This window comes from Macaca fascicularis, chromosome 1 (assembly GCF_037993035.2).
Source record: "Macaca fascicularis isolate 582-1 chromosome 1, T2T-MFA8v1.1".
In the NCBI taxonomy this organism is placed as follows: domain Eukaryota; kingdom Metazoa; phylum Chordata; class Mammalia; order Primates; family Cercopithecidae; genus Macaca; species Macaca fascicularis.
In genome coordinates this window covers 16,131,693-16,157,828 of record NC_088375.1, presented here as the reverse complement: position 1 = coordinate 16,157,828, position 26,136 = coordinate 16,131,693, and the positions used below count along the sequence as shown (strand labels likewise).

The 26,136-nt window shown below is 42.1% G+C and overlaps 1 protein-coding gene across 3 annotated transcripts in view; it reads left to right on the top strand.

The window, feature by feature from the left end:
* The window catches only part of NTPCR (nucleoside-triphosphatase, cancer-related), a 28,946-nt gene extending 3,130 nt beyond the window's left edge, over positions 1 to 25,816 (top strand). For 2 of the 3 annotated variants that reach the window (XM_005539762.5, XM_065545427.2), the window contains exons 2-5: positions 1,838 to 2,000; positions 3,138 to 3,234; positions 17,088 to 17,297; positions 25,189 to 25,816. In XM_005539762.5, coding sequence (XP_005539819.3) covers positions 1,838 to 2,000; positions 3,138 to 3,234; positions 17,088 to 17,297; positions 25,189 to 25,257 — 539 coding nt within the window. In that variant the 3' untranslated portion in view covers positions 25,258 to 25,816. The remainder of the gene's footprint in view (positions 1 to 1,837; positions 2,001 to 3,137; positions 3,235 to 17,087; positions 17,298 to 25,188) is intronic. The other variant, XR_012414834.1, reaches the window with a different exon arrangement.
* The last annotated feature ends 320 nt before the right edge of the window (positions 25,817 to 26,136 follow it).

The window sequence follows — 26,136 nt, the reverse complement described above, 5'->3', positions numbered from 1 at the left end:
TTTTCTGTAGACACATACGTACTTGACCATTTTTTAAAAAAACATAATGGAATGGTTTCTGCTATTAACCTGCTTTTTTCATATATTATTTTCATACACTGTGGTCTATTTTCCATGCTAATAAATACACATAAGCGGTATATTTTTTAATGGCTGCATGGTATTCCTGTGTATTTATGTGCTATTGTATGCGTGGTGCCATGAGTTAGCATTCTCTTACTAATCAACATTTAGGTTGTTTTCAGTGTTATGCTATTACAAAGAACGGTGCAGTGAATGTCCCATTTCACACGTTTTGTACTGTTGATGTTGTTTCCTGAGGATGAATTCCTGGTCATGAACTGCAGGGTGCTGTGGTAGGCACATTGAAATTGCCCTTCAGAAAAGGAGTACCAGCTTACACATTCAGCAGTGCCATTACTTGCATGAAACACATTCTTTAGTGACTTTCCTAAAGCAGTTGTTACTGAGGGCCAGGGCTGGATTAGAATTTCATCATTTTATGTTCTCCACAGTTCTACCAGCCGCATGCTCACTGTGGCTCACTGTAGCCAGAATCCTCTTGGGTTGCTGTTCATGTTCCAGAAAGCCAGGTGCCATTATTTTAATGTGAAGTGTGAAGATAGATACATTAAATAAGAATAATGGATCATATTTTATGTCAAGGAGGCTTAGAAGAGTGGGTAGTCTTAGAAATAGCATGATTTGCAACTCTGTAGTATCTCAAAATAGCTCACTTGCAGACATGCTGGGAGTTTTCTCTTTCCATTGTAGGGTAGTCATGATGCCGTTTACTTAAATCCATATTGGGAACAAGACTCATATTTTAAAAAGTCATGGTAACAGGTAAAGGCCCATGTTGAAAGGTATGGTCCTTATAAGGGGTATAGCCTTGGGTAAAATACCTAACCACTGTGTGCCTCAGTTTCTTCATCTGTAAAATATGCATAAACATGGTAATTGCCTCCGAGCATGGTTGCAAGGACTTAACCAAGAAAATGCTTCCGAAGTGTGCTAGAACAGTGTCTGGCTCCATAATGTCAGTGATTAGTATTACTGTATTCGGTAGCACCTGTTGGTGCTTATAAACCCATGAGTTCATCAGAGTAGTCAGCTGGCCAGGGTGGATGGAAAGGAAGGATCAAGGTGGGGAGGATAAGGGGGCGGAGGTGCATAGGTTCAAATTGGGGAAGGTGTGGGGGATAAAGGTGAAGAAATGCTTACAGACCCTGGAGAAGATGATGTTGGAAGGAGTTTCCAACCTGATAGGCTTGCTGTTATGAAAAAGTTTGAAAGTGACCATTAACAGGTATGCTAATGGTATTTAAGAGACACATTTTCAGGAGTTACAGCAATGTAAGTCCAAGGAGGAACAAATTGATTTTCCCACTGTTAAGTGTAGGTCCATTTGTAATCTCTTGAAAGCTGAAATCTTAAATTCCCAGCCCCTGACTCAAGTGTGAGCAGTGTTACTTCCCGGGCAGAAAAATGGAAACTGTAAACCATTTCACAGGATGCAAATGGCACGTGAGAATATCATCAGGAACCACTCAGTTGATTCTGGGATTGTGTATGACAAAATTAACAGTGTTTCACAATTTAAAAATAAACCTCAAGATATCATCCTTGTTTTTATTATGCTTGTTTCTACTTGAAATTAATCATTTTTAACACCTGGAGCAATCAAAATTAAATTGAAGTTCATATTCATAAATCCACTTACAGCCCATTTCTCTACCCACCGTAATTGCTGTCTCAGAGTCCGCAAGGGCTGTGTGTGCTCTAGTAAGGGAATGTTTCCTAATGGGCTTTTTTTCTTTTTTTTTTTTTATTTTAGGGGTTGGAAAAACAACATTGATCCAGAAAGCCAGTGAGGTTTTAAAATCCTCTGGTGTGCCTGTCGATGGATTTTATACAGAAGAAGTCAGACAGGGAGGGAGAAGAATAGGATTCGATGTCGTCACGCTGTCCGGAACCCGGGGGCCTTTATCGAGAGTTGGGTACTGATTTTTCATTTCTGTGGTGTTTTATTATCTAACCTCCCTTTTCCATCTGTGCTTTGGGAGCTTTTCAACAAGAGCTAAATTCACCGAAAGCAGATACTCTGTTGGGTCCTTGGATGCCTATCTGCTTTCCCTTTAGACTGAGTTTCTCCCTGGGCACAGGGTTGAGCCCAGTGATCTCATCTATCCTCAAGAATCTTGGGCCTTTAGGGATTTCTCAGAGACAGAAAACAGAATGAAGCCATCACATGAAAAAAGTATAAGAAAGTGATATTTTACTTAAAACTTATTCACCAAGTCATAAACTCCTCTCACTTTATAATTCTTAGTCCTGTTTCTGGTGCCACTTTTCAAAGACTGTTGATGTAGTAGCTGCTTGGACCTTAAGAGATAGCCCTGCCGTAACTGCAAGGCCCATTGTTGGAGGTGTGGACACTTAGGGTAGCTCTGTTCAAAGCAGAGAAAACCTGATCAGCTTTGCAGACTGTTGGGAACAGGCCCCCCCAAATATGGCCATAACCTGGCCCCAAAACTGGCCATAAACAAAATCTCTGCAGCACTGTGATATGTTCATGATGGCCATGACGCCCACGCTGGAAGGTTGTGGGTTTACCAGAATGAGGGCAAGGAACACCTGACCCATCCAGAGTGGAAAACCCCTTAAAGGCGTTCTTAAACCCCAAACAATAGCATGAGCGATCTGTGTCTTAAGGACATGCTCCTGCTGCAGATAACTAGCTAGAGCCCATCCCTTTATTTCAGCCCATCCCTTTATTTCCCACAAGGAATACTTTTAGTTAATCTATAATCTATAGAAACAATGCTTATCACTGACTTGCTGTTAATAAATATGTGGGTAAATCTCTGTTTGAGGCTCTCAGCTCTGAAGGCTGTGAGACCCCTGATTTCCCACTCCCCACCTCTATATTTCTGTGTGTGTTTAATTCCTCTAGCACCGCTGGGTTAGGGTCTCCCCGACCAAGCTGGTCTCGGCAGCAGACCACCGCATTTTGTGTTTTTCATTTTTAAGGATGATTTAGCGTATGTGGAATGCCAGAGGCTCAGTGGAGCAGCTAAAAACCAGAAATCAATACAGGAGTTTTTCGACAAAGAACACAATGTCTTTTCCTTCAGGTTAGAGCCTCCACCTGGAAAACGTGAATGCCGAGTTGGGCAGTATGTGGTTGATATGACTTCTTTTGAGCAGTTGGCACTCCCCGTCTTGAGGAATGTGAGTATGTGGTTTCTGCTTTTTGAACCCATCTGCTCCTAGTGCATTGTGGGAGTTGCTGGCCATGGAAACAGAATGCCTTTTGCTCTTAAAGGTCCCGGTTTTGCATTTTACAGTTGCAAAGTCATCAGGTGATTGAGTCTTAATAAGGATAAACAACATAATTTGCTATCACTCTGAGCTACAAGTAAATTCCTATAAGTGCAGTACATATAAATATTTTATTTTGGAAAGGCTCTTAATGCCCAGGTACCAATTCCCAAAGACAGGTCTTTCCTCTGTCTTCTCACAGTCATATCTTAACCTGGTTTCATAGCACAACAAACATTTAGGAAGAGAAAATGTCATTATATGAACATAATAGCCAGTTGTTATTGAATGCCTGCCAAGTACTGTAAGCAGTTAACACATTATATTATTATATTACCTTTTTCAAAAAAGAAAAACACTATTGACATCTTACGGCTTCTTTCTTTCTACTTGGAATGCCTTTTATTTCATTCGCTTGCCTAATTACCCTGGCTAGAACCTCCAGTCCAACACTGAATAAAAGTGGTGAGAGTAGACATCCTTGTCTTACTCCTAATCTTAGAAAGTATTTAGTCTTTCACCATTATGTATGATGTTAACTGTGTCTTATTTGTATAGAGTTTACTCAGGCATATTTTGTTGAGGATTTCTGCATCTTTATTCACAAAAGTTGTGGTCTGTAGCTTTCTTTTCTTGGGATATTGTTGGTTAGTTTTGGTATCAGGTTTGTACTAGTCTCATGGAGTTAGGAAGTGTTTCCTTCTCTTCTAATTTTTGGAAGAGTTTGTGGATGATTGGTATTGATTTTTCTTTGAATGATTGATAGAATTCACTAGAGAAGCCATGTGGGCTAGGTTTTTCTTGGTGAGAAGCTTTTAAATTACCAATTCAATCTCTTCTTATAGGTCTGTTGATTTTGTATTTTTTGTTGAATCAGTTGTGGTAATTTGTACCTTTTAGTAATTTGTCCATTTCATCTGAAGTATCTAAGTTGTTGACATACAGTTGTTCATAGATTCACCCATGCTTTTTACTTTGTAAGATTGGTGGTATTGTCACTTCTTTCATTCTTTATTTTAGTTATTTAAATCTTCTATTTTTTTCTTGGTCAGTCTAAAAGTTTGTCAATTTAGATGATATTTTCAAATAACCAACTTTTGTTTTATTATGTATTGTTTTATGTATCTATTTATCAGATATTTATCAAGTACTCCATATACAGTCATGAACAAAACAGACATGTTTTCTACTCTCTCAAAACTGTCTAGTGTAAAAGGCAGACACTCAGTAAATTTATACTTGTCATTGTCATTAATGCTGTGAAGGAAAGAACAGGGTGCTGTGGGGAGGGACAGGAAGAACTGACTTTAGACCAAGGAACCAGAAAAGAGTTCTGAGAAGATGACATTTAAACAGAAAGGAACAGGTGAGAGGGCACTGGAGAGAGAGTTAGTGTCGGGGTATTCATATGTGTCAGGGTGGGGAGCTCTAGGGAGAATATTCTGAATGGCAGGAACAGATGCATTAAGACCTCAGAGCCCTGGAGCAGGAGCAGGTGAAGAAGGTAAGTTTGGTGAGGTGGGGGCCATGAGATGCAGGGCTCTGTGGACCATGTTAAGGAATGTGAGTGTCATTTAATCTATTATAGACTTAATACTTTGATTTGTGAAAATTAAATGATACAGACCTGTCTCAAAAACCAATTATAAACCATCCAGAGGTTTCTGTGGCACCAAGAATAAAGTCCAAGGTCCTTTCAATGGCCTAGAAGACCCTGTAGCCCTGTGGTATCTGGCCTTACTAACTTCTGACCTCATCTTGCCATTCTTCAGCCACACGGGTTCACTCAGACTTCCCACACATGCCAGCCTGAGGCCCTTGGCACTTGCCATATTTTTTGGTGAGCACACTATCTTCCCAGTTCTTTGCCTCTCTGCTCCTTGACATTCAGAGCTTGGCTGAAATATGTAATGGTGATTGCCCAAAGGCTGCTGAAGATTTTAGCTATAGCCTCTGAGGATATCCTGTAATCTCAGAGGGCTGGTGGTATCTTATGGTCTGTTTCAGCAGGGGGTTGTGTTTCTTGGAATCCACCAAGTTCTCCTTTTCTTCCTATACCCTGTTTCCTCCTCCCACCTCCTTCTTCCCTAATTCCTTCCTCTTGGAACTTTCCCTCAGTTCCTGTGCTGGTGACTCTTGTGGCTGCTGTGTTGTGCGGGAGCAGAGAACATGATACTTTTCTTTTTAGTTGTTTTCCCGTCACATACATTCCTCTCTACTTAAATGTTCAAAAGGCAAGTGAAATACTTCAAATGAAATTCCAAGTGAACATTCTGCTTTTAGGAGCTGACTGGGTCAATACAAAGAATTTTTTACTTACCCTGCTCAGGCAGAGTAGACCAAATCCTGGGAGAAGCGTTTGCACAGGTGTTTAGTGTCTAGCTGCAAGATTATATAAGAGATCATATGCTGACCAGATCAGAGCATGAATCTGTTTTTTAATTAAAAAATAAAGAAATACAGACTTCTCCCAACTTTTAATATTCTGATTGCCAAATGCAGACGTGTACATTCCATGTAGAAAAAGTTCCTGGCAGGGGATTTGATATGGTTTTGCTCTGTATCCCCACCCAAATCTCATCTTGAATTGTAATTCCCATATGTGAAAGGAGGGACCTGGTAGGAGGTGATTAGATCATGGTGGGGATTTCCCCTGTGCTGTTCTCCTGATAGTGAGGGAGTTCTCATGAGATCCAGTGGTTTTAAAAGTGGTGGTTTCCCCCGCACTCCCTCTCTCTCCTGCTGCCATGTGAAGAATATCCTTGCTTTCCTCCGCCTTCCACCATGATTGTAAGTTTCCTGAGGCCTCCCCAACCATGCGGAACTGTGAGTCAATTACACCTCTTTTGTTTATAAATTATCCAGTCTCAGGTAGTTATAGCAGTGTGAAAATGGACTAATACAGGATTCTTACCCAGTCAGGGTCATGGATTTCTTTTCTGGAGCAGAAATTTTTCTCCCATCTTATATATTTTATGGGAATGAAGAAAGGAATAGGAATTAGTGTTTTGTCTTTATACTAAAGAAAAAAATGAAAAGAATATCAGTTAAAATAATTAGGCAACAAAACTGGGGAGTATAAACTGACCATTTTTGACACTGGCAATGAAAACAACCAAGTAAACTGGAAATGTTAGAAACCCTTTATAAAGGGACACAGTGTTCATAGTGCTGGGATCTATGAAAACACAAATTCCAATAAGATATCCATTGTGTGTAAGAAGTATCACTATGTATGAGTGAAAGATAGTTTGAGGGGTGTGTGTGTGTGTGTGTGTGTGTGTGTTTTAATACTACAAAAAATAAGAAAACAGTACTTCTCTAATTAGATCAAGCAGGGCTATGCCTGTTTGCAGATGGGGAAGTAAGGATGTGGCTAGGACTGGTTGCAGCGGCTCATGCCTGTAATCCCAGCTCTTTGGGAGTCTGAGGCGAGCAGATCACTTCAGGCCAGGAGTTTGAGACCAGCCTGGCCAATATGGTGAAACCCAGTATCTACTAAAAACAAAAACAAAAACAAAAATCAGCTGGGTATGGTGGTACACGCCTGTAGTCCCAGCTACTCAGGAGGCTGAGGCAGGAGAATCTCTTGAACCCCGGAGGCAGAGGTTGCAGTGAGCTAAGATGGCGCCATTGCATTCCAGCCTGGGTGACAGAATAAGACTCCACCTCAAAAAAAAAACACACAAAAAAAACCGGGAGCTGAAGAGCAGCTCCAGGTGAGGGATAGGCTCGGGAGGCCTAGGCACAACCCAGGTCCACCTTGCAAAGCTGCTCTGGTTGTGTTTCTTTTTTCTTTTTCTTTTCTTTTCTTGTCTTTTTTTTTTTTTTTTTTGAGACAGTCTTGCTCTGTTGCCCAGGCTAGGGTGCAGTGGCGCCATCTCAGCTCACTGCGACCTCCACATCCCGGGTTCAAGCGATTCTTGTGCCTCAGCCTCCCGAGTAGCTGGGATTACAGGCATCTGCCACTGTGCCCAGCTAATTTTTGTATTTTTAGTAGAGACAGGGTTTCACCATCTTCGCCAGGCTGGTCTCGAACTCCTGCCCTCGTGATTCACCGGCCTTGGCCTCCCAAAGTGCTGGGATTGCAGGTGTGAGCCACTGCGCCCAGCCTGGTTACGTTTCTTTAGACAGGAATGGAGCCTGAGCATCATGGTCGCTCGTGAGACATAAAGAAAAATAGAGTGTGTGTGGAAAGCGTTCTAGACTGGTTTTTGGTTTTTGGAAAGCCTTTAGTAGGGTTGACTGTTAATTTTTTTTTCATTCCATGAGTTAATTCTTTCCTTATTTGTCACCATTTGTTATTTTCCTGAGTTTTCAAGTTCTAGATATTCACGGTTAAAAAAAATTATAAAAAATGTAAAATAAAAATAAAAATACAATGTGAATAACTCATAATCTTATCACTAAGTTAGCCAATATTAGCTTATTTTGTTTCTGCCCCTTTTGTATACCTGGTTTATTTATTCAGTCATTCAACATCAGGGAAAATGTTATATATAGTTTCATAGGCTTGGTGTGTTTCCCTTAATGTGATTGAGGGCCATGGGAATGGTCTCACAACACGCTAATCTTCAAAGCTGGGAGATTTTAGTGGTTTCATCCTATTTCATGATATGAGTTTTCATCTTTGATTTAACAATTACTCCCTCAGTGTTGGGCATTCAGGCTCTGTATCACCATTGTAAGTAAACTTGCAACAAAGCACCCTTTATACGTGAGTCCTTTTCTCTAACCATGATTGTTTCCCTGGGGAGGGTCTAAAAGGTGAAGTCTGAGCTGGTGGGGTGTGAACCTTCAAGGTCTTGATGGTGCGGCGTTGACTTTGTGTCCCACTGTCAGGGTGTGAGTGTGCTTGTCTTGCTGCACTTTGCCAGTCCTGAGCACTCTGCTTATTTTCAACACACCTCTTTGTTTTGATTTGCATTTTTCAATTACTAATGGGGTTAAATGTTTTTCAGTTGTTCATTAAGTTTTCCTTAATTTAAATTGTTCATCCATTGCTCTTCCCATTTATTTTCTTTGGGCTTAAATAGATCTTTTATAAAGCAGGTAGCCTTTTTATATTATTGATTCTATTTTTCTCAGGTTAGCACTTCACTTTGGTGATTGTTTTCCCTTCAACATAGAGAAAAGTCTATCCCTATTCCAAATTTATATAAAATTTTACCTATATATTTCTTTTTCTGCATGCTTTTTTTAAACATTTATGTTTTCAATCCATTTGGATTTATCTTGAGTGTAATATGCTATGAGATTCTCAACTGATTTTCTTCCAGATATTTAGCCAGTTTACTAAAACTGTTAAATAACCCGTTTCTAATTAGTTTTTATGCTTAATTATATTAAAGCTATTTATGTGTGCGTGTTTATGTGTAGTGTTTCAGAGTTATCTGTTCTCTTCCATTGATCTGTTTGATCCTTGCATCAGTACCATAGTATTTTAATTACCATGGTAATCGTTTTTATTTTTCTTCTTCAAAAAATGGCCTTGTTCAGAAACTGTAATAATGGTGGCACTAGTAGTAGTAAGCTATTATTGAGTGCAAACTACGTGCCAGGCGTGAACTCATTTAATCCTCAGAACACTATCATTATATTCCTATTTTACAGATGAGGAAACTGAGGCATAGAATGGAAAGTTACTTGCCCAGGGACACACTGATTGCATAAGTGGTAGAGCTGGAGCGAACTATAGAATCAAGACTTTATTATCCATCAAAAAAAAAGTGTCATATGGAGTGATCGGAACTATAGCTATTTTGACATAACGGGTATCTTAATTTTTCAGATAATCTTAATTCTCCACAGCCAAAAATATGTTTCTCTTTCTCCATTTCTTTCTTTAAAATTTTTATTGGTGAGGTTATTCATAGGGCCTTCCTATTTTCTGGTGCGACTGGAATTAGGATTGTTTTTTTCTGTTTTCTAATGATAAAGGCTGATAAGATAATGCTGGCCTTTTTCATAATGGCCTTTTTGACAGCTACCCTGAATGCTTTATTAAAATTTGATGCAATGTAAGATGTACCATTTTATTGATTTCCAACATCTCTCCTACTCACACAAAATGGAGACAATAGATTATAATGTTTTAAAGAGCAAAGGACATCTACTCAGAGCCCTGTTTTCCAGGCGAACAGTGTCATATTTTACAAAGATCTGTGAAAGGAAGAGTAAGCTAAAATCAGAACATCCAGGGAAAATCAACATAGTTTGAGCCTTGTATTTTCCTGTTTTGATTAAAATAAGGCTTTAAAGTATATTGTTTTTGAGAGCAGGATCTACTTTTGATTCTGAAATAGACTCTGCTTTGGAAAATCTTAGAAACTTCCTTTGAAGGTGAGAGGACTCCTGTCTAGGGAAAAGTATTTTGTGTTTGTTTTTGTTTTTTTAGACTCTTGACCTGGAAGTGTTCCATAGTGTTTCAGGCCACTTGGCTTTAGAAAGAATGCAGAAAAACCAAGTTCTAGTCAGGATCTATTCTTGAAAGATTGACAAGCGCCTCAGCATTGCTAGAATTTCCGTCATTGCCGTTAGCAAATGTGGCATTTGATTCTTTGTTCTCCCTCAGCTTCTGTTTCTCTACCTCATGTATTACAAGTCCATAATGCAGGATCAGCCAGGGAAATTAAAAGCTCTCTGATGCAAACAGAAAATCAGTTTTTAAATTGTCAGTAAGGACATTCCTACAGTGAATCAGCTTAGGAAAATGAAGTGAAAATTCAGTATGAGGTTGATTCTGCAGTTCATTTTGCAAGATACGTCATGGCAAATCTTCATAATTTCTATTGAGCAGAGACTGAGACTTTATTATTTCTGATTGTTGGTGAGATTCTGTGGATTTAGACGCTAAGCAGGCTTTTGCCCTGGGTTATGACACCTTCATCTCTTTCTTCTTGCAGCCTACTCTCAAGAAATACAGAAAAGTTGCATGCTTCTTAAGTCGCATGTCCCTTAAGCTGGACTGGGGTTGAGTTTGTGTCAACTGTTGCCGTTTTCCCTTTTCCTCACTCACTTTGTCCCATTTCCAGCACTTCCTTCTCTCTCGCCTCCCATGCATATCAGTGTAAAACCACACTCCATTAGGAGGAAGTTCATACGGGATGAGTTGGTTGTTTTCTTGAATCTGGTACTGAGAAAGTACATATATGTGTGTTTTCTTTTTTTGTACTGATAATTTTTTTAAGTTCATTTGGATAAAATTTTACTCTTAGAGAAAGTTGTAAGAGTAAGAATAGTGCAAGAACACCTGTATACTCTCATTATCCAGAGTCACCTATGTTTATCATTTGCCTTGTTTGCTTATTCTCTCTCTCTCTCTCTCTCTCTCTGTGTGTGTGTGTGTGTGTGTGTGTGTGTGTGTATAAATACATAAGCTGGAAGGGGGCGACTATTTGAGAATATGTTGCAATCATCAAGGTACTTTACTCCTAAATGTTCAGTATATTTTTCCTAAAAATAAGGATATGCTTTTACATAATCAATACAGTTACCAACCTCTGTAAATCTTACATTGAAAAAATACTTTAATCTGTCATTAGTGTTTTATTTTCATCAGTTGACTTAATATTCTTTGTAATATTTCTTTTCCTCCAGTTCAACGTCCAGTCTATTGTCAGATGTTACACTTAGTTGTCACATCTCCATAACCTCTGTTAATCTGGAACCTTTCCACAGTCATTCTTTGTCTTCTAGGACGCTGACATTTGTAAAGAATGTAGTTCCAGGCCGGGCGCGGTGGCTCAAGCCTGTAATCCCAGCACTTTGGGAGGCCGAGACGGGCGGATCACGAGGTCAGGAGATCGAGACCATCCTGGCTAACACGGTGAAACCCCGTCTCTACTAAAAAATACAAAAAACTAGCCGGGCGAAGTGGCGGGCGCCTGTAGTCCCAGCTACTTGGGAGGCTGAGGCAGGAGAATGGCGTGAACCCGGGAGGCGGAGCTTGCAATGAGCTGAGATCCGGCCACTGCACTCCAGCCTGGGCGACAGAGCATGACTCCGTCTCAAAAAAAAAAAAAAAAAAAAAAAAAAAGAATGTAGTTCCAATTTAATAGAACATTTCTCTTTTGGAGTTTTTCTGATGTTCCCTCGTGACCAGATTCAGCTGGAATACTCCATAAGTGGTGACGCGTCCTTCTCGAGTAGCTCATCTGGAGGCATGTGATGTTTAGTGATATTAATTTTGATTACCTGATCAAGGAATTGTCCTATTTCTCCACTGTATAGTTACTATTTTTTTCTTTGACTCTAATGAGCAGTGAGTGGGGAGATAGTGTGAGACCACGCACATCCTCCTCATCAGATTGCCCCTAGCCAATTCTAATTTTATCTAAACTTTATTAGATCATCTTAAGATAAAAATAATTTTCTCTTGAGGCCTTAATTGGCAAGCAAATTTAACTACTCTCTTTTGAAATACTTTCTCCAGCAAGGTGAGCAGTAATTAACAAACATAAAATTACTATACATTGAAGCTGAACTAAAAAAAAGCCATAATGGCTGAGCATTTTTCCACTCTAAGCTGTACTTCTCTCTATTTGTATCTGGTTACCTCCCCATTAGAAAAGCCATCACCATTTTATTATAACAAAAACAATCAGTTCTTTCTCCTCTAGGCAGTTTCTAATGAAAAGGATATCAGGTATCAGAGATACCAAACATTTACCAAAAGCTTACATATTGATGAAAATTTTTACTAAGCAAGTGAATTTTTGTTTTTAAATTTGGTTTTTGTAAACACTGTCAGGTGATAAAGAAATGGCAGGAAGGTGGACATATCAGGATACCTGGTCATAGCTCTTCCACCGTCTGCACGGGGATGTGCTCCTGGTAGAGGAGAGAAGTCCTTTTACTTTCTATCATATCTGCCTACTGCTGTGGGCCATTCGCTATCCATACTTGATGAAATGATTTTGGTGATGTTATTCTCAGGCCCAAAATATGAGTTCTTTTTGAGTAATTTAGAGCAATATGATTACTCCAAATAAATTGAGGTTTTGTGCATATGCCTCTGTAGATCCCTGAACACCAGAGTGCTATTCCTTCTTATTGGAGGGGAAAGCAGTTTCTCCAGGGTTAGGTCAATTTCCTAGATGCTGTTCTTTATTTCAGAATGAAAGTGTGGAAGCGTATTGCACACAGGGCGTGGAAGAGAGCTTTCAAGTCAGGTGATCTCTGGTTTGACGCCAGCTCTGTCACTGTGCTCTCAGTGATTTTTGAGTAAATCCCTTAATGCCTCATTTCATTTCCTCATCTGTGAAACAGATGCTGTTACCTGCTATGTGAAGTTGCTGAGAGGATGAATGTAATGCTTGTAAAGTGCCTTGGTCCCTGGCTTCTAGGAGGTGCTCAACAGAGCAATAGCTGTGATTGTCTTCTTGAGGAGTTAATTGAGGTGATGGATGGCAGTACCTTGAGAGGAGCCTCCTATCACAATTGGGTTTGTGTTTGCCAGGGAGCTGGGGGCCAGAGTGGTGTCATAATCTGTCATGGAGTCCCAGGAGCCCAAATGTCGGGGCCAGTACCAAGTGCTCAGAGCATGAGGAGGACAAGGAGTACTGGGCTCTCCATCTCACTGGACTGACTGTCAGCCAGTAGGTGTCATTTCAGTCTGAAGATAGCTTGGAAAACCTCACGGGCACTATTCAAGCACACTTTGGTCAGGTGACCATGTGGGTAAGCCCGTTTGAGTCCCGAGAGGCCATTTAGGACATCCAGGAAGAGCCTCAGAGCTAGTCTGTCTGTGCGCCGGGGTGAGGATCTCTGGCATGTCCGGGGGAGCAGCTTCTGCCCAGAGTATGCCTGACTGGGGAAGGGCCAGGCTATCAGGCACCACTGGGCAGTCTAGACAGCTTGTCCTGGCTGTGCCCTGGAGACTCACAGTCCATATGCCACCAGACAGCAAAGGGATTATGAAACTTGAAGGCTTGGAATAAACACACATAAAATATGATCGGAGCCCTGTACTTTTTGCTAATGACTTCAGTGGGTGAGGAATTGTGGGCTGACTGAGAGATGGCTGCTGTTACCACCATTTGCCTTTCTGCTTCCCCACAACTTGCTGCTGTTTGGGGGAAGGGCTGCAGTTTTGCTGCCTACCTTCTGACAGACACTTCTAATTCACTTTCATGACTTTCCGTACTTGCCATCCCAGATGGGTGAGATCAGGAGCTAGTCTGTGTGTCTGATATTAAAATAAAACAGTCCAAACAGTCCTCCTAAAATTAACATTAATACCACTAGAAATATCTATTATGCAAATAATTCAGAATAAGGCAAAGACCACTTTGATTAGCTTGCTCTCAGTTTGGCATTTTGGTTAAATGAAATTATTTTATATTTATATGTTCTTTGTATTTTTAAAAGTATATATAAAAATAAACAAAGGACTCAAAAAAATCACACTCTTTTCAGGTCTCTGATATAACTGGTACGAAGATATTTGTTGCTCTAATCTTTCTGGAAAGCAAACTAGCTGAGTGTAACCAAAGTGATAAAATTATTCGTAGCTTCTCTGATCCCTGGCTGGTCAATTTTAGGACTCTATCTAAGGAAATAGCTTCTCTCCCGGAACAGGAGAACTAAAAGTGCGCTTCGTGACTGAACATGTATAATCAGCTGAAGTGGAAGCCTGTGAGGGGTGCAGCCAGGAAGGCTAGTGTGTTACATAGGACTGAGGTGTGGTCCTAGGAAGCAATGCTGCCTGGGTTGCCCTCTGAGGAGAGGCTGTGAGGGGAGGAAAGGGTGCTCCCCAGATGGTGTGTACACCCCAGATGGTGTGTACATCGTGATGATGACCACGTGGCTGAGAGCCACCCACAGTTTTTACACACTCCTTACTCCAGCAGCTGCAGGTGGAGTTTCTCTGGGAGCTCATGAGGACTCTCCCCACACCGGGGGTTGGGGAGGGGTTCCTGACCATCTTCGAACCTGGGCCCCTATTGTTCTAAGTCTGCGTCTCTGTCAATTTAGAACAATGGAAAGGGGGTGAATGTTTACTTACTTATTTCTTTGTTTCCCTTTAAAGTTGCTTGAATTTATATAGAAATAAAACCATGTTAAACACTATGGTGGTTCTTTTTTTAAGACCTTGAGTGTATGATCTTGTACTGTTTAGAAAAGCAAGCTGAGTGTCTACGTGCTTTAGAGTAGCCCAGCATCTGACATCTTTCTCTCAATTGAATATGAATAGCTTGCATTTTTAATTAAAAATCACAGATTTATTTTTGAGATTCCTGAAGTTCCTGGATTATAAAACTCCCTAATTCTGGAGAGATTGAGGATTTTATGTAGGCTAAGGTTTTCAAATGACAATGTCCAGTTGGTAGAAAGTCATGTATGCATGTGAGTCCAAATACTTTTGTGCTGAAACTTAAATAAATGTCAGTGAGCTTTCACTAGTGAATGTTCTAGAGAATTGCAGGAAGGCTGGTTGTTGAAGAGCCATGCACTTGCTACCTGTACGTGTGTATGTACACACGGCCACGTGCATTTTACTACCCTCATGTATATAGTTAAATAAATACATGTGCATGTATACACACATTCTTTCATATCACTTCTTGTCTGATTTGGCACCTTCCAAAACTGTCATTTTGAGGTGCCAGAATAAGTTTTATTTTGGCTTTTAGATGATAGCCTCCAGAGGAATGACGTCCACAATTACTCATCATCTCTGGGGGCAACAAAATGTCCACAGTACTTGAGAACAGTCAGGTCAGTTGGAGTCGCATGCTCCCAGGAAGACAGAAACCTTCCTGTACAGTTGTCTGTTTTTATTATCATAGACGGGTGGTTGATCGCTGTTTTATTTCTTACAAATATGGCTTTCGTTTTTGGAGGAAAAACTTGGAATAAGTAGTGACTTACTTCATAGATGCTCTGACCTTCCCCCCGACCTCACCAGTGGAGGCTGACATTGCCCCTTCCGCTCCCCACTTCTCAGCTCTGGGACATTGGTGAGTTCCTCAGGGAGGATGCAGATGAGGACAACCATGTACCTGCCCTAAGTGGGGAGACCAGGCATGTGTACAGATAAACTTAATAGAGAGGCAAAAATGAAGCGTGTCGGAAACACGGAAGTGTGGAGATTGTTCAGACCTCTCTTGGGTGATTACAGTGGACTCCTTCTTGGTCTTTTAGCTAATAAAATGGGTGGAAAAATATTTCATAAGCGTACAATATGCAGTAGGAAAATAGACTACTGCTTACTTAAAAGTCTGAAAAACACTGCTCTACTGCTTGTGTGCAATCACAACTGGGGTTTAGACACCCACTGTCTTATATTGTGTATTCCAAAAGGAGTCTAACATGTGTTTCTGACTCCACAGCCAGCAGTCTTTCTAGCACAACTTGTGATCCTCCCTGGCTTAGACTCTTTCGGCTGTGGGAGAAGATTCCCACCTCTGTGTGTGCCATGGAAGGCTTTTAGGATCTGGGCCCGCAGCCCCGTCTGTCACTGGCTGTCCCTGGTTGCCACTGATCCCTACCACCAGCCACACTGTACCATACGCTCGTTAGGCTTTTGGAATTTGAACAAAATCTAGCTTAACTCATATGTGCCCTCTGGGACTGTATTGCTGTCATCGTTTAAGGAATCAGAACTGTAGTGAAGAGTACTTTGTAAATCAGCTTTACATACAGTTTTCAAAATAATCATGCATACAAACATATATAAGGTGTATTTGTCATTCACCATTCATTGAAGTGTTTATTATGTTTATTATGTCCTGTTGTGTCCCTCCCAGGGAAGAATCAACCAAAGTCCTATCAGCTTTCTCTAGGAAGGCTTTCTATAGAGGACATGTGTATTAGTTATATGTTGCTATGGAACAAGTTATTTCAAAATTTAGCAGCTTAAAATGACAAGCGCATTATTGTACACAGTATCTGAGGATCAGGAATCCATGTACAGCTTAGCTGGGGTTCTGAGGTTACAGGCAAGCTGTTGGCTGGGGCTGTGGTCATCTGAGGCTTGACTAGGAGGGCCCTGCCTCTAAACTTGCTCATGTGGTTGCTGGTAGGTTTATTTCCTCTTGGCTGTTGGTCTGAGGCCTCAGTGCCTCACCACATGGACCTCACCGTCAGCTGCCTGAGTATCCTCACAGCATAACACGTCTCTTCCCCCAGAGTGAGTGATTCGGGAGAGGGGATCCAAGACAGAGACCAAACTTTATGTACAACCAGAAAATAGGTGGCACCCAAATACCTCGATTTAAAAGAAATGAGACAGCAAGCATGGGAGCCTTTCGTGATAATAATGGCCTCTTTTTTCCATTGTGAGCCATATGAGATTCCCTACATGCTGGGGGGCTGATAACTGCTCTGGGCAGATGCTTGTGTATTTCATGATCTGGTCCATAAGCATTGTTGGAAACAAGTGAAAATTAAAAGGAAATGAGTCTTGGCTAAAGGGGAAAAAAAGGTAAGTACAATTGCATCCTTTAGATCTCAGATTCTTTTTCTCATGACTTTATTCCAATTTACGTCCATTACTTCCTTGAACATCCCACTAGTAGCAGGCGTGGCTGCCAGCCGCCAAGAGTCCTAATGATTCCCAGCTCCTGGGACTCCCCCTTGTGCAGTCTCCTCCCTCACAGTACCAGGGTGATCTGTGGGATGCTATGTCACTTTTTGAAATCCAGTAAAAAGGTTTCTGTCTTTTTTACCTCGTTGGTGAGTGACTGGGGAGTGGGACCCTTGGGCCCTTTGGTTAATGTGACTCTGGTGTCCCAGTGAAAGTCTTTTGTCATTCTCAGGCTGACTGCAGCAGTGGTCCAGGGCAAAGAGTGTGTGTCATCGACGAGATTGGGAAGATGGAGCTCTTCAGTCAGCCTTTCATTCAAGCTGTGCGTCAGACGCTGTCTACCCCAGGGACTATAATCCTTGGCACAATCCCAGTTCCTAAAGGAAAGCCACTGGCTCTTGTAGAAGAAATCCGAAACAGAAAGGACGTGAAGGTGTTTAATGTGAGTACAGCCAGTCCTCCATAACCTGTGGAAATGGAGCAGATGATCTAAAATAGCAGATGGCTCTAAAATATATCTTTGGTTTTGAGTTACCATTTTTACCCTTCCATGCAGAAATATAGGTGAGTCTAATTTTCTAGAAATGTATAGAACTTAAATTATACCTCTACTTGATAAAAAACCAGACTCGCTTATGGGAGAGCCTCCTGACGGTCGCAGTTATTCTGTGCTTTTTTCTTTCATCTCCCCCACCAGACACTAGGACCTCTCTGGCATCAGAACTGCCTGAGCTAAGGTACTTGTTCTAAGCGTATTTCTTCTCAGATTAAAAGGCCAGGTTGGGATACAGAGGCAAATTTTTTTGTTTTAAAGGTTTCCCTTTTAAAGCTGACCCACTTCTGCTTGTGGGGAGAAGAGGCTGTGGATGCGTTTGGAGGCACAGCTTCCAGGTGCTGAAGAGCAGCACCGTCCAGTTGAACTTCCCGTAGTGAGGGAAATGTACTCTCTACATTGCCTAGAACAGTAGCGACTAGCCACATCTGGCTCTTTAAATTTAATCACATTTAAATTGAATTATTTATTTAATCATTTAATAATCAAATTTAAATTGAATTAAACTTTCGGTTTCTCAGTCACTCTGACCACATGTAAGGTGCTCTGTGGCCTCGTGTGGCTGCTGCGTTCGCCAGTGCAGTTGTAGGGTCTGCTACTCAATGTGAGGCTTGCAGAATGGCAGCACAGGCATCACCAGGGAGTGGGCCTTACCCTGGTCCAAGGAGTCACACTCCGGGGGATGGCCCTATGATCTCTCTTGGCAAGTTCTCCCGTGGTTTTTAGGTCTCCTGCACTTTGAGAAGCACTGCTATAGACCACATGTGAGAGATGAGGGGCTAGGGCTTGTTAACCAGTGGCAGTGTCTGGGCCAGTCGTAAGGGACTCATGGCATTGCTGGCACTTTATTGAAATTCTTGCCTTTCCTTCCCTGTTGTCTCTCTGTTTTCCTCTCAGTCAGATACTGCCTCTCCCCCACCCCTGCCCTTAGTTTCTTTGAGTCAATGATAACTGTGCTCTTGGCTGAGCTCTGCTCACACGCCTCACTCCCCACCCCCAGTTGAAAAGCTCCCTGGCCCTGCAAGTGCCAAGTGAACAAGTCAGGCAGGCAGGGCCACTCCTATCAGGGGGAGTGGAGAGTGAGTACCTGGGAGCACCTTCCATCATGATCATTTTCATCACTGAGTAAAATGTCACCTTGGCCCACTGGCCCAAGTGGCGGTATCCACATGTTGACACCAAAGAATCCTGGAGTGTGGCGGTAAACAGCCATTAAGGTTAGACCAGCCAGACTTGGAAAAATATGTGCACTTCTTCATTTATTTATTTATTCATTCATTTGGTCAATAGCGATTGAGCACCTACTATGTGCTAGGTGTCATTCTAAGTCTTGGGATACTGTGGTGAACGAGACTGACCAGGTCCCTCCTCTCATGGAGCTTACATTTGAGTGGAGGAGCTGGATACCAAAAATGTGAACAGACAAGTTAAGCAATTTCAGATACTGATAAAGGCAAAAATAAAGAAACCAGGCAATGTGGTAGTTGGGGGCAGGAGTAGCAAGGGTGATCAGGGAAAGTCTCTTCAAGGAGGTGGCATTTGAGAGCCCTGAAAAGTGTGGGGTTCTTCAGAGTTTCATGTCGTCTTCTCTTACTTTACATTTTTGGTTGTGATTATAGAGTTTCCGTGGAAATCGAGGCAATGAAAGATCATGAAAGAAAATTAGTTTTCAGGTCAGATAGCTTCTAGGCTGGAAGACCAGGAAATTGCTAATGTTAGACTCCAGGGATTGGCTAGCTCTACAAACTAATCTCACCTAACAGTCCTAAGGAGGGATTGAAGGGAGCTGAATGTGATGCCCAGAAATAAACTTTGTGTCTTAGGATCATACCACATTTCTTCCTCTCTCTGAGACTCAAAATTATTCTCCAGGCAAGATAAACATTGCTTCTAATGATCTGTAAATAAAACAATTAGCTTTGAGTTAATTAAGTAAGAGATAGGGGCTGACATACCCTGTTATTTTTTTGTTGCTTTGGGGTTTGTGTGGTCCTTCTGTTCCAGTTTTAATATTTTTTTTTATAGCTTATTTTTTTAAGGGAGAGGGACAGAGTCTTGCTCTGTTGCCCAGAGTAATCTGTGCTGGATTACAGGTGTGAGCTACTGTGCCTGGCCTTTTCCAGTTTTATAAATCAAGAACCTCATTTTCTTTTTTTCTGAGACAAGGTTAGTCTCTGTCGCCCGTGCTGGAGTGCAGTGGCATGCTCTTGGCTCGCTGCATGCTCTTGGCTCGCAGCATCCTCTGCCTCTTAGGCTGAAGCCATCCTCCACCTCACCTTCCCAAAAAGCTGGGACTACAGGCATGTGCCACCACACCTGGCTCATTTTTGCATTTTTTGTAGAGATGAGGTTTCACCATGTGGCCCAGGGTGATCTCAAATTCATGAGCTGAAACAATCCACCTGCCTCAGCCTCCCAAAGTATTGGGATTACAGGAATGAGTCACTGTGCCTGGCCAAGAACCTCATTTTCTTTATCTGCAAACTTAGGAGTTGGATTAGATATATTTTTGGGTTCTTTCCATTGCTCACATACATGCGATAAAGTATCCGAATCCATTTTTGAGAGTGGCCTTCACATTCAGTACTTAGTCCATGGTTTAGGCACATGTGAGGCATGATCTCTGCCCTCAAGAGAAACAGACCATGGGGCAATCAAAATCCAGGGGCAGGGAAGGGAGAGATCTGTGTGAGCAGTGGTAGTGGGGAGAGGTGTCCAAAGGAAGGGGTTCTTGAGTGAGCTCTTGAAGGAGGAAATGGGAAAAAGAAGGGAGAACATTCCAGGTAAGAAAATGAGCTATGAAAAGGGGTCAGAGGCAGCCTCCCCTTGCTACCAGCTGAACATGCGTAGTGTGAAGATGAGACTGAGCTCAGGGGGAAATATACCACACAAATTAGTAATATTATCTAGACTTATTCTTCATAATGTTGGGTGAACAGAGTAGTTTCCAAAGAACGTGCGTAGTGGGAAGATAAGACTGAGCTCATGATATGGGGGAAATATTCTATGCGAATTAGTAATATTATCTAGACTTATTCTTCATAACGTTGGGTGAACAGAGTACTTTCCAAAAACACCTGAAAACTCTTCCAGTGTTAGACAAGATGGAGTAGACACACTTGTGTTTATTTTTCCTGCTAATTGCAGCCAGAAACCTTGGATGTTATTTATAATACAAGCATAAGAAGACCTGAAAGGTGAGGAGAAAAAGTCTGACTGACTAGCAACCTAAGGACCTAAGAAACAACACAACAGACACAACTGAAAATCATTTGTCATGCCAAGGATCAGGAATACCTAAACCTGAGTGAGAAAAGGGCATCAGTAGATCTCAACAGCAAGATGACTCAGATAGTGGAATTATAGGGCAAGGATTTGAAAACAGCCATCATAAAAAATGCTTCATAAAATTACAGATACATACAGATACACATGAAACAAATGTAAAATAGTCTCAGCAAAGAACTGGAAAGTTTCAGCAAAAACCTAGAAGATAGAAGAATCAAGTGAAAATTTTAGAACTATAAAATACAATAGCCAAATAAAAAAGTCACTGATTGGGCTCATCAGCAGAATAGAGATGGCAGAAGAAAGAATCAGTGAACTTGAAGGTAGAACAATAGAAACTACCTGACAAAGAGCAGACTTAAAAGAAAAAAAAATGAACAAAATTAACAGTTTCTGGGACCTGTGGGACTATAACAAAAGGCGTGACATTCACGTCATTGTAGCACCAGGAGAGGAGTGTGGGGCTGAAAAAGTGTTTGAAGAAGTAATGGCTGCATTTTTGTCATATTTGGCAAAAGACATAAACCTACATTTTCAGTGAACCCCAAGAGGATAAACTCAAATTCATGCCAAGACATACCATAGTCAAACTTCTGAAAATTAAAGTCTTGAAAGCAGTGAAAGGAAAGCAGTACCTTACCTATAGGGTAAAAACAATATGAGTGACAGCAGATTTCTCAGGAGAAACCACGAAGGCCAGAAGGAGGTGGTACAACATTTTCCAAGTGTTGATGCAACTGTCGACTCTTAATTCTATAAGACATTCACAGATGAAGGAAAACTAAGGGAATTTGTTGTAATAGAACCGCTCTAAAAGAATGGCCAAAGGAAGTTCTCTTATCAGAAAGGAAATGGTAAAAGGAGACCTGGAACATCAGGAAGGAAGAAAGAACAATGGGAAGAGTAAAACTGTGAGTGAGTGTAGTGGGCTTTTCTTCCTCTGTTGAGTTTTCAAGAATTATGTTTGACAGTTGAGGCAAAACTATAACATTCTCTCATGTGTTAAAAAAAAAATAGCTGAAAAAAAGAAAAGAAAGAACAGTACCTAAGAAGGAAAATAAAATCTCACTGATACAACCTTTGGCACCTCCTATTACCTAGTAAAGCATCAGTAGAAGAAATTGGTGATGGAGTATTTTTATTCATCGGTAAATATTGAGCACCCACTGTATGTCAGGTACTGTTCTATTCACTGGAGTTCTAGCAATGAACAAAAGAGAGGGAGAACCAGACATCGTTTTATCAGTAACCCAGTCCTGCCATAACTCCCTCCCTCCCACTGTAATGGCATTAATCCATTCATGAGGGATTGCCTCATTCATGGGGGAATGCCCCCAGGACCTAATCACCCTTTAAAGGCCCCACCTCTATTTGCATGGGGGTTAAGTTTCCAACACATGAAATTTGGGGGACACAGTCAAATCATAGCAGGTGACTTATGGGTTCTTCGATAATTTGTTTTTCAGAACTCTAAGAGGTTATTACCATTGTATCCCATTGAGCTTTATCCCATTGTATCCCAATGAGTGTGTCATTGATTGATTTTGCTGCCTTCTAGTTAATGTCATAACATTGACAATTTTATCAACAACTTTAGATCTTTTTCAAGCTGGCAGCTTCATAGTATGACTAAGCCTTTTGTTTAGACCATGGGGTGCACATGTTCTTGGCAGCAGTGAGTGGATATTATCTGGTCTTTCAGGCTGTTTGCATGCTACCTCATTGCCTTCTAACTTGTATGATATGATCAGTGGCTGTATGCCCTGCTCAGTCTCCCCTTCCCGCTTCTTGGTTGTTGAAGAAGTTGAGGTGGTGATATCACAAGTTTGGCTTCCCATCTGGTTGGCCTAGGTACTGCGAGAGATAGTACTTGACTGATCTGCTGGGCACAGATACAATACGAGGTACTGGGTCCTGCTTATGTTCTGACTTTGACAACCCCAAACCTGAAAACATGGATGAAACAGGCAGGGGAAGAAATGCCTCTTAGTATATAACTACGTGCAAGAAAGCAAAACAAAACCACAGGCATTTCCTTGAAACTGTGGGAAGGGCCCCCAACATTCCTAATAAGCAAGGGATTGGATCTGGAGGTCACAGGATGAATGAGATGTGGCTTCTGACCCCATGGAGCTCACAGTCTTATCTTGACTGTGCCCAGTATAACTTCTTACCAAGGGCCCTCCTACAGCCACTGGGCAGGTGCAGGGGTTCAGGTTCACTCAGCTTCCTTTCTTTCTCTTAAGGCTCCAGTGCAGAAAAAAAGAATGGTTGGGATTACCTTTTTCTTTCTGCAGTGTTCTTTATTTCCTTTTCCTGTTCCCAGCTCCCAGTTCCCTCTTCTAATTAGCCTCTCAGGAAAGACTTTCTACAACCAAAATTCTGGCTGTTGAATAAAAAGTAGACTAGAATTTCACATAAGGCAAAGACTCCTGAGACTGGCAGATGCTGTGATCCTCGTTCTTGCGTTTGGGAGTGTGTCTTCCTCATACAGGGAATATCATAACTGAATACTGTGGAGAATTTCACATCAACATCTTACTGCATAATTTTCAGAAGTAATCTTAGGGAAATCAAAGGGAGTATCAAAATATTAATATTGGAGTGTTTGTATTCTGCTCATTAATTTTCAAATTAATTTTTAATTTGTAATTGATATAATTGTACATATTTATGGGGTACAGTGTGATATTTCAATGCATACATACACTGTAAAATAATCAAATCAGGGTAATTTCCATATCTGTCACTTTATATTATCATTTTTTGTGGTGATGACATTCAAAATCTTCTCTTGTAGCTATCTTGAAATATACACGACCTTGTTATTTGCCCTGTAGTCACCATACTGTGTGAGGGAAGACCAGAGCAAATTCTCCAACTGTGTGTCACCGTCCACTCTCACAGAGCCTGGCTGGTCAGAAGCTACTGCAATCACTGCTGAACTCAGAGTGGACGAAAAGGGTCCCTGTGGTGCCCACCTCTGTGTTGCCTCCTTTCTACCTCAGGTGGATTCCTTGGTTGCAAACAACAGGAATGGACTTCGGCTAATTTAAGTGAAAACAGCATCAAAAAGCCTTACAGGCTTTGGAGCTGTCCCGTGAAGCCGAAGGAGAAGCTGACTGTCCTCATTTCAAGTGGAGCCAGAGCTGCCCGGGATTGACGCAGCCAGGACCAGTGGAAATGGGATCGGCTTCCGGCTGCGTGAGCTCACTCCTCTTGGGGTGCAGATCTCCGAGAGGTTGCCAGGGCCTGGCTTGCCCACTCGTTGGCTGGGGGCAAGTTTCCTAGACCGGGCAGTCTCCGAAAGACAATCAGAGCATTCTTCCAAGAAGGGTGAGCAGACACCAGGAAGCAGAATTGACGAGGTCCGCTCTGCATCTCCTCCTCGGACATGTATTGGCACCTACTGTATGCCAGCCCCCCTCTTCAGATACAACCACCCTGAACCTCAGAAGGCTTCCAGATGCACTCCCCATTCTTACCAGGAACCTTCTCCGTGGCTCACCTGTTGAAATTACGTCCGGGCATAAGCAGCCCTGGAAGAGTTTCCTGCCCCTGACCCCCACACACGCCCCTGTTCCTGCCTGTCCCCCCGAGACGCCTTCATTGTCCTCGTGCATGCCTGTCCCGCCCTGGTCTGCGAGCTCCATGAGGTCAGGGTCCTTACCTGTGGTACTTCTCTATTCGCATCTCCGTGCCTGGCTGCTGCTTGCCCTTCCACCCAATCAGCGTGTGTGGAGTGGATGGATATTATATGAGCCAAGCAGGAAGGCGCCACGATGGGAGCAGAGATGGCCATTCCTTCACCCTGGGGCACTCGGGATGGTGTGGTAGTGAAAGAAAAATAAACAGATCATCGGGTAAAACTCTGGCGAACTCTGTTGCTTTTGTTTGTTTTGGTAATGGTGTAAGTGATGGAGAACACACTGTGGTCAGGAGGCCTGAGTCACAGTCTCTACGGAGGCACCCTCACTTCTCTGGCTTTCCCACTTCTCCATCTTTCAAATGAGCACTTGAAGTTTGTGGAGAGGCGAGTAGATGACTGAGCATCCCAGAATTCTGGGTGCTTCGCTGCTGCTCTGCTGGCTGCTCTCCCGGGCCCCGCTGGCTCCCAGGCTCTCCTCCTCACTTCACTTCGACAGTTCAGTTCCTTCCATTCAGGACAGGTCATGCTCAGGCATCCTGCCCGGTCCTGCGTGCCCATCACCTGTCCCAGTATGCCTCATAGGGCTCACTTCACAGCTCTCCCCATGGTTGGCTGAAATCTGTCTGGGATCCAAACCCACTTTGACTTTTCGAGCTGTCACTTGGCAGAAGCTGATGCTGGGACTCAGTGATACCTGTCCTGTTTCTGAGTGCTCCTGAGGAGCTGGGCCTCCTCCCTGGGTGACAAAACATACCTCACCCTCTCCCAGCCTTCCAGGCTTTTCTTTAAGACTGAAGAAGAGGAAAGGAGCTCTGAAGCCTGCTCTCTCGCTTCTTCCCACAGGTCACCAAGGAAAACAGAAACCACCTTCTGCCAGATATCGTGACGTGTGTGCAGAGCAGCAGGAAGTGAAGACACGTGCGTTCCTGCCTCCCTTGAAGGAGTGCCCAGTTCAAGAGGAGCCCAATGGAGCCCTCCTGTCGAGGCTGTATGCCTATGGGGTTATAGAACCTTGTGGGCTTTTCTAGAGAAAACTCAACAGCTGTTTTCCATAAAATGTTTAAAAGATCAAATTAGCCTTAATGCTGGATTGTCTGTACAAGATGAACAATCCATTGTGGCTTATTTATGCTTAAAGATTTCTCGTTTATTTCCTCTTGCAGTCATGCACATGATTTGGGTAAATTATGAGATGAGAAATGGTTTTCAGAGTATTAGATGGAATTCGCCCCTGTTGAAGTTTATAAATGTGTTCAGGGGAAGGGGGAGGAAAGAGTTCACTGCCTAATCAGTTTTGCATGTCATGAAAATTAAATTCCTCTCCAGGTGTAGCTTCAGTCTCATGCAACTTAAAGTGATAACAGTTAATTTGATTTTTTAAAAAATATTATTCCAAAAGAAAACCATTTTAGGTTATCTCTGCCAGCTCTTACTGTTCGTTTCCTTACTGCTTAATAAATATAAAAATAAATCTGATGGTTTCAGACAGGAGGCATTGTGTGGGAGGAATACACAACCTTTAGAAGTGTTGATAGCATCTGATATTCAGCCGACCAAATGGTTTGCACAAGAGCACTGCTTTGCCTTAGTTTACTCGGGAGCAATTTTGAATCTTTCTATGCCTAGTTTCCCTTCCAGAAAAGCAGGGAGTGACTGTCATCTCAGGAGAGTGATGTCACAACCACGGAAGGAAACCGTCAACCATTCCACACAACTGCGGAGAGTGCCTAGTGCCAGGGGCTGGGCTTTTCAGGAATAATGGTGTAGAAATGTGGAGCTCAGCCCACAACA